The sequence below is a fragment of the Equus asinus genome, chromosome 13 (genome assembly GCF_041296235.1).
Source record: "Equus asinus isolate D_3611 breed Donkey chromosome 13, EquAss-T2T_v2, whole genome shotgun sequence".
Classification (NCBI taxonomy): Eukaryota; Metazoa; Chordata; class Mammalia; order Perissodactyla; family Equidae; genus Equus; species Equus asinus.
This window is the reverse complement of record NC_091802.1, coordinates 18,207,129-18,220,563: the sequence shown is the minus strand read 5'-3', so window position 1 is coordinate 18,220,563 and position 13,435 is coordinate 18,207,129. Positions and strand designations below refer to the sequence as shown.

Below are 13,435 nucleotides of genomic sequence, written 5' to 3'. Positions count from 1 at the left end.
AGATGATGCAATGAGATGGAAAAGTATGTCTAGATATACTTTGTGTGGTACTGGAAATCATGCATATTCAACAAGATAATAACATAATGTATGATGATAATATCTATTCTCCAAGGAATACAAAGTGCTTTGCAGAAATTATTTTTTAATCTTCTTTGTCTGCTTCTGAGTTAAAGTGCACAGGAGATGGTAATAGTCCCAGTTTAAAAAACAGAGGCATCTATGATTCAAAGATTGACCTCAGATGCCTTGGCATAGGTTTAAATTCTGTTACTTTATACAAGACTATAATACCTATTTTTAAATACCTTGTAAATTTATTTTAAAACAAACACTTTTTACATATATTCTATCATAGACATTTAGTTAAACTCAAAAATTACACGAATAAGAACTAACAATGCAGGGCCGGCTGCAAGGCTGAGTGGTTAAGTTCGTGCGCTCCGCTTCGGCAGCCCAGGGTTTCACCAGTTTGGATCCTGGGTGCAGGTATGGCACCGCTCATCAGGCCATGCTGAGACGGCATCCCACATAGCACAACCAGAAGCACTCACAACTAGAATGTACAACTATGTACTGGGGGACTTTGGGGAGAAGAAGAAAAAGAAGGTTGGCAACAGTTGTTAGCTCAGGTGCCAATCTTTAAAAAAAAAAAATCTAATGATGCAATGGATGTTGTTAGCTTGACTCTTCTTGTGCTCTTTTTGTTTTTTGGATCTAAAATTCAAGGTAAAGTTGACATTGCCTGCCTCCTCCTGCTGTAATCTTGATGGTTGTTCTCTAGGCCTGCTACACTGCTCTGGTCCTGGGATGTCCTTTCACTATCATCTAAAATGATCTCCTTCATTGGATCACCTATTTCTTAGATTTAGTGTCTTCCAGTTTCTTAGTTTATTCCCTCCTTATGCTGGACCACACCCTTTAGTAGCTTCCTGAGAAAGAATAGGAGGTAAATTTCTTGGACTTTTCACATCTAAAAAGTCTTTATTATACTCATATTCTTGATTCATTGTTGAGCTAAGGTATAGAATTCTAGGTTAGAAATAATTTTGAAATTTTTGAAGACATTTCCAGGATTGCTTTTTAAGTCCAATGCTAATTAAAATTTCTGATCCTTTGTATATGATAAGCTTTTTATCTCTGGAAGCTTTTAGCATCAGCCCTTTTTCCCTATGTTTTTGGTTGGTTGTTTTTAACCTCCCCATGATGAGCTTAGCATACATTTTCTCCAGTCCATTGTGCTGGGCAATCTAGAAACTTGTCTTCAGTTCTGGGAAATTTTTTAATGTTATTTATCACTTTGTTCCCTCCTTCTTCTCTCTGTTTTTGTTTTTTGTTTTTAATTTAAAAGGTCAGTTGGGCCTTCTGATCCTTTAATACCTTTTCTCTGTTTTCCGTTTATCTTTTTTTCTACTTTCGGGGAGGTTTTCTCAATTTGTCCTTTCAACTCTTGTATTACATTTTTATTTCCACTCTTCTTTTTTAAATTTACATAAGCTCTTTCCTAAGGGATGGATACACACTCACACACACATGAATTTATTTATATGTTTCATGGATGTGATATCTTCTTTTCTCTCTTTGAAGACATTAAATATTTGATTTTAGAGTTCCTTAAGCTTCTGTTATTGTCTCTGTTTCCTCAGAGGCACTTTTCTGTTGGCTGGTTGGTTAGTTTGGATCTCTGCCTTTTATGTTAGAGGCTGCCATCAACATCTGGTGATTTTTGGCTCTTTGTTCATGTTTAAGGCTGAGGCTCCCAAACCCAGTGATTGGACGCTCATTCTGCATGCATGGGTAGGCGGACTTGCTGGGTGCAGACCTCACAATGGGTGATCAGGAAGGGACCTGGCTGTTTTGTTGGGAACTTCAAAGTGTCGGTATCTCTAAGGCCTCTTCTCTTAGTTTAGGTCTTTTCTGAGTTGGGGACAATCACCTGCCTGCATGGTTTGGGGAAGATAATTTAGGGATCTGGCAACTCCTTGTACAAATCTCTACAAATTTTCATTTTTAGCCCTATTCCGTAGTTCTGCCTCCAGAGATACCTGATCCATTCAATTCTTGAGCTTTTCTAGGATCTGGGGAAAACTTTTATAAATCATTACATGACTCATAGTGGTTCTGAGGTGAATAACAGTAGTAGATTTAGTTTTGTTGATATTATTAACATTTCTTAATCACTAGGTGGAATTCCTCTAATTTTTTTCAATTTTCTTTATTAGATATTTATTACAAAAGTACAGTGTTCTTATTGTAACACTTTAAATAATTCTAAAATGTATAAAGCAAAAGTTCACCTCCTGGTTGGCGTCCCCCCATTCCTACCCCTGAAGTAACTTGTACTGACTGACGATTGTGTATCTTTCTGATACCTTTTTCAGTGTTATAAAAACATGCACAAAGATGTTTTGCTTATTTCTTAAAATAAAAAAGGACTCTTACTCTACACATTCTGTAGCTTGCTTTAATCATTCAGTATATCGTAAACATCCTTCCATGTTAATAGAAATAATACCAACCCATTCTTTTTTTTCGCTGAGGAAGATTCATCCTGAGCTAACATCCATTGCCAATCTTCCTCTTTTTGCTTGGGGAAGATTCGCTCTGAGCTAACATCTGTTCCAGTCTTCCTCTATTTTGTATGTGGGTCACTCCCACAGCATGGCCACTGATGAGTGGTGTAGGTCTCACCCAGGAACCAAACCCTGGGCTGCTGAAGCAGAATGTATTAAGCTTAATGACTGGCCACAGGGCCAGCCCCCCAACTCATTATTTTTAATAACCAAGTGTTATTTCATAGTGTGGTTATACCATAATCTGGTAAACCATTCCAGTGTTGTTTCCAGTTTGGGGGGTGGGTGTTTTTTTGCTTGTCTTTTACTGTTCCAAACAGTGCTTCAATATATATCCTTTTATGTATCTCCTTACACACTTTGTTTCTTCTTTGCCTTTTCAAATCTTAAAATTTCAGTTTTGATTCATTTGTCATTTGCTTAGAGTACTCCCTCTAGTGTTTTCCTCCAATGGGATACCTGGTGTTGCCTGTCCAAAAGTGTGTCAATCTGGGGCTGGCCCCGTGGCCGAGTGGTTAAGTTCGCGCACTCCGTATCAGGCGGCCCAGTGTTTCGTTAGTTCGAATCCTGGGCGCGGACATGGCACTGCTCATCAGACCACGCTGAGGCAGCGTCCCACATGCCACAACTAGAAGAACCCACAAGGAAGAATACACAACTATGTACCGGGGGGCTTTGGGGAGAAAAAGGAAAAAATAAAATCTTTAAAAAAAAAACAAACAAAAAAACAAAAGTGTGTCAATCAGCAACCAGATAGGTCAGGCTCTGTTAGAGACCTTTAAGCAGTGGCATACCAATGGTAGTGGATGGCCCAGCAGCTTTTTCCCTTCGGGGCTGGGCATCACACCAGCTGGTAGATTGTCGGCTCTCTGCTTGTAGGTTTCTCTGTGCGTAGCAGTTCTTTCCCAGCTGCAGGGACTAGGAGCAGTTCAGCCCATCACTGCAGCCCCTGTACATTCAGATCCATATCTTCCACTGTCTAGGCTCCTCGGGCTGCAGTGAAACCTAGGTCTTTGCCCCAGGCGTGAAGAAAAATCTAGTCTCTGCTATTAGTTCCCAGGTTCTTCCCTTGCTTGAGAGAGTATAGTCCTCCGCTTGGCTTTCTCCCCTGGAGATCTCAAAAGAACTTGGGCCCTCAGATGGGCCCTCCCCCGCATGTCTGCCTTTGTTCTTGTGTTCCTCCATGGAGGAAATTGGGCCAGAGATGAAGTCAGGAATTTGTACTCTTACCACCATCTTCTAAGATTTTCTTCATCTCTGTTGCTTTTTTTTTTTAATGTTTCACATATTTTCAGAATTACTCAAGAACATTCTGTTTCCTATTGCTTTTTATAATGTCAATATCTAAAGCACTCCCCTGTGTGTTACATATCAAAATGGATACTGTGGCTGGCCCCAGGGCATAGTGGTTAAGTTCAGCCTGCTCCACTTAGGCAGCCTGGGTTTGCAGGTTTGGAACCCCGGGCATGGACCTACACCACTTGTCTGCCATCCTGTGGTGGTGACCCACCTACAAATTAGAGGAAGGTTGCTAATCTTCCTCAAGCAAAAAAAAAGAGGAAGATTGGCAACAGATGTTAGCTCAGCGTGAATCTTCCTTGGGGGGGGGGGGGGGGGTGTGGATACAGACCCTGCCCTCTAGGATTCTAATCTCCAGGTAGATAAGACTATTGAAAGTTAATCTTGACAGTGATAGCAAAAAGATATTAACTGAGGTTCTTTTAAACAGGATATCAGAGTAGTCACATGGAAGAGGCTGTACTCTACAAAATAACAGTCTTTGTAAGAGAAGGGACTTTTTCACTTCTCTCTCAGTCGTTTAATGAATCTGTGACCTTTGTCACCTGGCTTGGAAACCCAGCATAATGTGACATGTGTGTCCTACATCTGCCTACTTGATTCTCAAGTAGAATTTTGGAACATAATCTTTTCATAAATTCAGGGCTGGTTGTATATGAATATTTTGTGATATGTTACACTTCTGGTTCTGTTTTTATGATTGTAATTCCCTACTTCTCCCTCAATATTTTTTTCTGATTGAGTGTTTTCGTAGCTGGCCCCTTTCAAAACCATTTTAAGAAGCTTTTGTATATGTGATTTGTCTGTTATTTCATTTGTTACTTTGAAAAAAGCCATAGGAAATGGCCTACTGCCTTGTCCAAAAAGCCATCAGAGGATAGCAGTGGAGATGGAGTGGTCATTCAGAAAAATCACAGTGGAAGGTGGCTTGGAAGTGATTTCTTTCTTTTTTCTTCATTTTCCTGCCCACTGCTTTTCAAGATGATGTTGCTCACTTTAGTTCTCTGTTCGCTTTTAAGGATATGATGGATTTATGCAGGATGATCTTAAATGCCAATTTCACTGTCTTCTCTCCCCCTCCCACTTGCAGCATTGCTATGGCAACAAAAGAAAATATGACCTCACAGAGAGGAATGTTGAAGTCGATTCAGAGTAAAATGAACACTTTGGCCAGTATCCTTTTTGAAAGTTTGAAATCTGTGATTTTGGGGGGGGAAATCTGTGTGTTTTGTTTTGGCAGGTTGCCATTGTCACTCGCAGTAGAGGCCGTCAGTCGTTGCAGAATATGAATATGTCCTGTACTCCCACTTTATGGAAGTTCATATTGTTTAGTACCATTTCTAAAAGATTGCACACTGGAGGTTTGATGTTAATAGATTTAGAAAAAAATTACAAGTGTGAATTTTCAAATTATTCACAAACTTGTTTTATATTTTAAAAGCTCTTGAATCCATGTTAGAACTCCACAGTATACCTGATCCTTACCTAAGCATCATAAATTGTATGCTTTTTCTTTTTTCTTTTCCCAGTTTGGAGAATAAATCAGCGACAGATGCTGAGAAGGGGAAGGAGGGAGACAGCCGGATACTAGATGAGTTGTGACTGCTGACAGAGTCTCTTCATTGTGACTCGTTATTCGCAGGCTGAATGCTGGCATAGATGCGCCCGCTTGTTTGTCGTGACCTCTACCTTTTTAATTCTTCAGTTTCACAATTTAAATTAGTATTACTAAAGACTTCTGAGAAACCCAGTGGGTAAACAAAGCCTGCTACTCTGAAATGTTTTGTTTACTTTCTGAGAAGTCAAGCCTTTTAGGGGAGAAAAGTTTCCTTCCCCAGTTACTAAGGGAGGACAGACCTGTAATTTTCAAAAGTTGAATATCTTCTGGACCTAGATAATTTAAGGTCACTTTTAGTTTGATACCTTTTTTGCCTGAGGAAAACAGTATCCTGAAGTCTGTTGATATTTTCCAGTTTTTTGTGAATTTTGTTCTTGCCTTGTCACCCTAAATATAAAACCACATATCCAAAATCATATTTTATATAGGACTATATAGTTTAAAGAGTATTGTTATATATATTATCTCATTTTATCATTACCACAAATTACAATCATTCCAAAAGAATGTGTATTAAAAAATAAAATGAGTGTGATGGGGCTGGCCCCGTGGCCGAGTGGTTAAGTTCACGCGCTCCGCTGCAGGTGGCCCAGTGTTTCATTAGTTCGAATCCTGGGCGTGGACATGGCACTGCTCATCAGACCACGCTGAGGCAGCGTCCCACATGCCACAACTAGAAGGATCCACAACGAAGAATATACAACTATGTACTGGGGGGCTTTGGGGAGAAAAAGGAAAAAATAAAATCTTTAAAAAAAATAAATAAATAAAATAAAATAAAATGGATGTGAGTTAGTCAGGACTCCATAGAGAGTAACAGAAACCAAATTCAGACTGACTTAGGGGAAAAAGGAGAGAATTAATTTGTTCATGTATCTGTAAAATTTCAGGGGTAGAATTTAGCTTAAGGCATGGCTGGATTCAGGGGCGCAGATTTTATTATCAAGAATCTGCCTTTCCTCTGTCCCCCCTACCTACTCCATCTCTTATTTCTGCCTTCCTTTGTGTTGGTCTCATTCTCAGGCAGGTTTTCTCCTCATGGTGATAGAGATGGCTACAGGAGTCACCTCCTACCAGTTCAAAAATCCCCGTGGAAAAGGGGGTCTTTTCTGACAGCTGTGGCAAATGTCCCAATGGGACTGTGGTTGCCCCATGTTGAGTCACTGCCTTTTCCTAACACAGTCACTGGCCAAGGGGAGGGGATATTCTTCCTGGCCAATCTGAGTTTGTATGTACACTGCTGGAGAGGACAAGGTCCGCCCCACCCTGTTTCATGGCGTGAACTAGATTATTATAGGGGGAGAGTGGAGGGTTCCCTACAGGTAGACTAGACAGAAGAATGTCCACTGTACACCGGGTTTCCTGTTGCCAAAAGGTTGTGTACTTTCTCTAAGGGAATTGTTGGTGCTGCTTTTACTGAGTGAGAAAAGATGAAGTGAGCATTTGCTCTATATGAGATTTATAGCTTGTAAAAGTTTTGCCCATTGCTTCATGCTTCCTGCTCTTCCACATTTTAAAAATTGTTTCTGCAAATTGTTATTTTTTCTTTTAATTAATTCAGAAAACACATTAATTCCTACAGAGTATAAAGCTCTGCTCTAGATGCACAAGGAAATTCAAGATTAGAAGAAAGCATGGCCCTAATCACAAAGATGTAGAGTGTACACGTGCACACCTGAGTGTAGCCCCGCTGAGAGCCCTTTCGCCACAAGGGCATGCAGGGAGGACCCACAGGACTCAGGGTTGCTGCAGCTCTCTAGAGTCCGAGGTGGTTTTCCTGACCTTGATATAGTACCTCTGTTAGCGAAGAGGACGCACTTGCAGGTGTATAGTCAGAAATCATTGCTAGAAATGCAAAACAGTATAGGGTGCACAAGCGCGTGCTTTGGTCTACAACATACAGACAAGTAAGAATACGAAGATATTTTGAAATAGTAAGTCAAATACAGTTGTGACTGCTGTAAAACTCCTAAAATTGAAAATTTTCTCTTTCCTTTTTTGTTCCTCAAATAGGACAGCTAGAGCAATTTAACCCATGTTCCTACCATATCCTTCCTACCATATCCTTCCTACTGTTGCGAAGTAAATTTAAAAATTTAAATAATTAACCAGTGCCTAATTATACAGAGCGTAGAGTTGGTTCCCATCAATTCCTTATCACCCTGTGGGGAGAGGATCAAGTACTCTTCAAAATCCTTCTCCTGAAAACTTCCCAGTCTCCTGAGAGAAGGGATGAAAAAAAAAGCCTAAACAAAAAACCCCACAAAAAACAGAGAGAAGGAGAAAAAGGAAAAAAGAAAGGCAGGAGTGGAATGGGGTCGGGGTAGCTGGCTGTACCTGTGCCCCTCTCCCCTGCAGGGTTCCTCTCTTCCTGCCCACGTTGCCTCCCACCCTGACCTGAAGCCTGGCAGGAGTCTCTTAAGCCAGGCAGCTGTCATCACTGTTATTTTCTTCTCCCTCTGTCTCTACGAATTGTTTCTTTTTGTTATTCTTATTTGTCTACCACAGTGTCCTGGGAGACTTGAATTTGTTTGGAACCTTGAGCCCTAGGACATTCCCAGCTTTGGCATGTGTGTTTGACTCCCTCAATGTGATTTTCCTTTCCTCTATTTCTTCTGATCGCTTATTATTTCTGCACTCCACTGATTTCTGTTTTTGAGATTCCTATGACTTTTCACTAAAGAGGCTTCTTCCAGATATGACCTTAATAAGATTTCCCAAAGATCGTTTTCCTGCTGTGAACAGTCTGATCCAGCGAATCAACCTTAGGAAGCGGCGAGACTCACTCATCCTGGGTGGTGTTATTGGTGTCTGTACCATCCTATTACTGCTGTATGCTTTCCATTGATGGCACATCTCCAGGGACTCGTGACAACCGCCATTTTTGTGCCCTGATCTGGAATAAGGAAGAGTAGGAAAGAGAAGTTGACGGTCCTGATAATTAGCCTGACCAGCAGGATTAATTCAAGACTGATGGCGATGGACTCTGTGACCTGGTCAGGCTACTGAAGCTACAGTTTTTCTGTGCTATCTTTTCTAACACACATTTCCTTCTGTTTTAGTTAAAAAAAAAATTTTTTTTTCAGTTGCTTTTGTCTCCCCAGGAGGTAAGTAAACCAATCGGAAACTGAGTTTCTGTGCTTCAGTGATAGTGTTGAAGGCTGCTGATAAGCCAGGTTTTAAGCTGGACTCTTCAGAAAACCAGGTTTCTGTATATCCAAAGACTGCTTTCTCTTCAGCCACCAGATTGGGTTGTGAATAAAAATAGTTCTTGTCCTTTTATTTTACACTCATGATGAGAAATCACAAGTCATTTCTTGATAATCTGTGCTGTAAATTTCTACTCTGTCCCCCCAACTCTTTTGGTATTCAAGGAAAATTTCGTTTTTCACAAATTCTTTGAGATGCTGACAGGCCAACTTCAACATCGTTGAGGTTGTCTGAAACAGAAGACAAACACCACAAAAAAGCTTTTTTCATTTTCTTTTTTTTTTTCTAATCCTGCACACACTGGGGTTAACTGTATTGCTGGAAAAACATCAAGAATGACAAGCTTTTTTAAAAGGATTCAGTCGTCGTTTTTGGTTTTTGTTTCTTTTTTCCACTGGATTAATATTTGCTGCCACAAGAAAATGAAATCTCAGTTCTATCATGACGAAAGAAACTCATAGCCCATGTCTGGCAGTGCCCCTTGCTGTTCCTCTCATGTCGGGATTGACACTGGTACCTGAGTGAGGGGACTGCTAAGTTTTCAGTGGGATCTGTTCAACAGGCCACATGCAAAAAGACATTGATTGGAGGGATCAGTATCCAGATAATTCTGTTTGTAAATGCTCTGCAGTTTGTGAACAAAAGCTTAAGAACTACTGCCTGATGCACCAGGAATTCTGTGCTCTGTGAAACCCGTTCATTCCAAATCTGTTAAGCTTTTCCAAACATCCAGAGAATAGTTTGGGTGTTGAAGGTGCGTGTGACAGAATCTGTCGCTGTCTGCACCCGTCTTCTATTACCATCCCTGGACAGTGACAAAATTTTAAACCACCCGCCAGAATTCTGTTCAAGTTTAACCATTTCTCAGTTTCTGTATGTTTATTACTTGTTTAACTGAACCACCACAAATAGTTTGAAGACTTCCACCATATACACACCAAGAAAGAAGGCTGCTTTTTACCATTGGAATTTACTGTGGTATTTATAGTGTTGGCTTCAGACTGTGCCACAGAGAATAAATGATATTAGCATGTAGTTCTGAACTACGTCATAGTGTGCTAACGGCGTCATTCAGATGAACCTGATATACTGGCTGAAGGGTAACTAAGCCATGGTCTAGAATAGAGACTGAGAAGTTTTTCATTCTGGTGTCAAAGTTTTATTATGTTCTGGGTGTGAAGGGCATTTGATATATTTTTTTATCTTTGGGGTTTATTTTTCTAAATATGGGTTGATTAATCAGTTAGTTGATTGGGAATGCCCTTTAAAGATAAAGTTTGGAAGTTTTCCCAAAGTGAACCTTAAAGGATCAGGGAGGTAAGTTCGTTTATTAAAGTCTCTGTTGGGAGAACAAAACCTCTCTCCCTGACACTTTATTATCTTTGATTTTTCAAAGGGTCTTGATTGGTGGTTGTGCCTCAGCTAGAATTTATGGGACTTTGGTTGCTATATAGTTGGCATTTATGAATCCGAAGTATCATAAATAAAGTTATTTATTTAATTATACTACCAGTCTTTTTTACTGGTCTGATTATTTGGTGCACTCATTAAAGCTGATTGTGTGAGAGTAAAACTAGGACCCAGGCTGATCCAGCTTGCGGCAGCTAAGCAGACACACACTTGCTGGCTGACGAGCCTTTCCGTAGGGTTATGCTTAAATGAAGTAAGAGAATTATGTTGGTTATTTTCTTTATGAAAATAAACTAGTTCTTCCAAGGAAGTTGAAAAAGCTTCGTGTAGATGTTGGTGTCAGCTAGGTCTGACTAACCTCCCAGAGCTGTAGCCCATAGTCAGGTGACCCAGGGCCAAATGCGATAGCTAGGCCAGTGCTCATCCTTTCCTCTTCTGGTTCCTTTATTTAAGGAAATAGAAGCATGCCGTTTATAAGTAAGAGGCTCAATGTGGATCCCATGATAGCTGATTTGAACCCTTTCAATTTCATGCCATCTAACTTCTTTTTTGTTTTTTTTTTTTTGCCATTTTGTTTTTCTCCCCGTTTTTGCTGTCCTTACAGACCAGTTGCTAGGGTCAGGGGCCAAGAGTAAGTTACTTGTTAAAGTCAGTCGGAGCCAGCGGGTAAGAAGGAATTTTCTATTCCTGGTCCCAAATGTTGTCTCTTAGGGGAAGTTATTCTCCCTCAGACATTGTCTTATATAATGGGTCTTTCCTTTTGTGATCTCTTTAGTAACCACTCAGAACTTTGCATTTCACTAAAAAGTTTGAAAAACCATGGCAACAAAAAGAAAATTTCGAAAAATATACTTCTAAGATTTTGTTTTAATGTGTGCTGATAACTTTAGTAAAAAATGTGTAATAAATCTGTTCGTCAAGTTCAGGCCCAGATATCCAAGTGCTTTAGCTGATCTGTCCTGGCTGTCTCTCCCATCGTTTCCTTATTATTATTAGTGATGCTGAAGGATTCTCTGTAACCAGCGTTGCTCACCTTTTATTTTTCTAGTGTTAGAAAAGAGCTTTCTTTCTCCCTCTTCCTCTCTCCTTTGTACCAAAATTCACTTTTACAGAGAACGCCTTTTTCCCTGCTGCCCAGTACCCAGATCAGCCATGGGAGTAAAATCCTGAGAATAGAGACAGGTGATGGGAGGAGACATCATGAGGGCACTTTTTGTACCTGAAACCAAATAATATTTACTTCAGTTCTTTCCTATTGGATGCTGAATATGTCTGAACAGAGAAATGTGCTCACTGAGCCTTTTGATCCAGTGACTTTTGGCCTCCGAGCACTAGAGGCACGTTGGACTCTCATTCCCACTGTTAATTCTCTATTTCACTGTAAATAATCTCAACCTGACGAGAAGGACTTTAAAGAACTGGACTAGCCTTTTTGGTTTTCTCATACCTCATATTTGATCAGTAGCCAGATCTGACTTCTTGGAAATTGACTGACTGAGTTTTCTAACTGGCGATATGCAGCTGTTGAGGGTAAATGGCCGTGTCTAGTGTTACCCTGAATTATGTGGCAAATGTAACTAAGGGACAAATGGGTTCCACTCAGAAAATTTCATTCTCCTTTTGAGTTAGGGATTCTTTAGCCTGGTCTCCAAAAAGATGCAGAGCTTTTCATCACGGTCTTTATAAACTAACCTTATCATTCCTTTGTAAACCTGCATACCTGAAGTTTTATAGGGGAAAATAAAATGAGGAAGGAACAAGCGACTCCTAAGGATGTTTATTGGATAAGAAGCTGAGACAAAGCTGAGCCATGTCTTGGGGGATCTTTCTCGTTTTCTCTGTACCTAAAGTCTCACTTTAGTATCAAAGTATTTGCATCTGTTCTCATCTTATTAGCTCTTAGGGAAGGATTTCAATTCCAGTCACACTTTACCATGATGGAAGATGTTTCCTCTTGAAAAATGCCAATACAGACTTCTAAAAATCTATTCCAAATGCACTTTCTAATTTTTTGCTTTTAAAATGGCTTCTTGGAACCAGTTTTATTGTATTTGTACTTAATTTTTGTTCTCATCTAAATGTGCATTTTCTGACTGTATAGAAGAAGCTTTGTTATGTAATTTAATAATAAATTAGAAATTTAAACTGGTGTCGTATGGTTGTTTGTGCTAGAACAGTATCATCGAGACAGTTTGGGATAGTGACTATGAAATCTTTGGTGTTGGTAAGTGTTTCTCATGATGTCCTAAAACCCAGGGTGAAACAATACAGGTGTGTAGTGAAAAGCTATTGCCCATCATTCAAAAACATAGGAATAGTCCACTGATAATTTAGCCCAAGAAGTGAAGGAGAATCTCTTATCAAAATAAAACTTCAGAAGGTATGATGGGAATGTAAACTGTAGAATTTAGCAAGAAAAACATTCTCACCCTCCCTAAATAAAGACTTTGTATCCTACAGATCAGAACTTGATTCTCCACCCCACTAGAGAATTTGAAAATCCCTCATTTCCCATCACCTCTCCAAATGTTCCTATTCGTCTTTTCTGTATCATTTTTTAAAATAATAGTATAATTGAGATGTAATTCATGTACCATAAAATTCACCCTTTTAAAATGTACTGATGGATTTTAGTGTATTAGTTGTGCAGCCAGCACCACTATCTAACTTCAGAACATTTTCATCTCCCTAAAAAAGAAACCCTGTCCCCATTAGCAGTCACTCCCCACCCCAACACCCTTTATCCTCTTTATCTGACCGTACTCTTCTTCCTTTCTTGGCCACCTCAGCTTTTCCCTCCCATCCACTCACATGGCCTCTAAAATGCCACCTCTTCCTTGGGATCCTGACCTTTTTTGACTGCCTAACCTGTGCCCGGCCCTGTATGTGCACACCCCCGCATAGACATACGTAAAATCCAATGCCACTCAGTGAGGTAGCCTTCCCTTTTACAGATAAGGAAACAGGCCCAGAAGGATTAAGTAATTTGCTCAAAATCAGAGTGAAAAGCAAAGCAAGGATTTGAACCTTGAGCATTCTTTGATGCCCAACAATTTTGCTTGAGTTTAAAGGTGATACGTTTAGAATCTACTTAAAGCCCTGTGGCTTGATTATTTTCAAGGAATGCTAACTACTAGCCAAGTGCTTAATAAAGAGGAGTGGTTTGTAAATCACTATTCCTTTACAGGAAGTAATACATTGAAGTTTAGAAAATGTTTTTTAGTAGCTTTAATTTGGACCAACCTTCCTGCCCAATTCTTCGTACCTTCTAGTTGAGAACCTGAGAGCTCTTCCTAGAGGGGGCCGAGGCCGAGCCTGACAAAGC

At 40.0% G+C, this 13,435-nt stretch overlaps 1 protein-coding gene across 2 annotated transcripts in view; it reads left to right on the top strand.

The window, feature by feature from the left end:
• GOSR1 (golgi SNAP receptor complex member 1) overlaps window positions 1-12,255 on the top strand; it is a 51,917-nt gene extending 39,662 nt beyond the window's left edge. For both annotated transcript variants that reach the window (XM_014827003.3, XM_014827002.3), the window contains exons 8-9: window positions 4,963-5,045; window positions 8,214-12,255. In XM_014827003.3, the coding sequence (XP_014682489.1) occupies window positions 4,963-5,045; window positions 8,214-8,338 (208 nt within the window). In that variant the 3' untranslated portion in view covers window positions 8,339-12,255. The remainder of the gene's footprint in view (window positions 1-4,962; window positions 5,046-8,213) is intronic.
• Window positions 12,256-13,435: the final 1,180 nt, after the last annotated feature.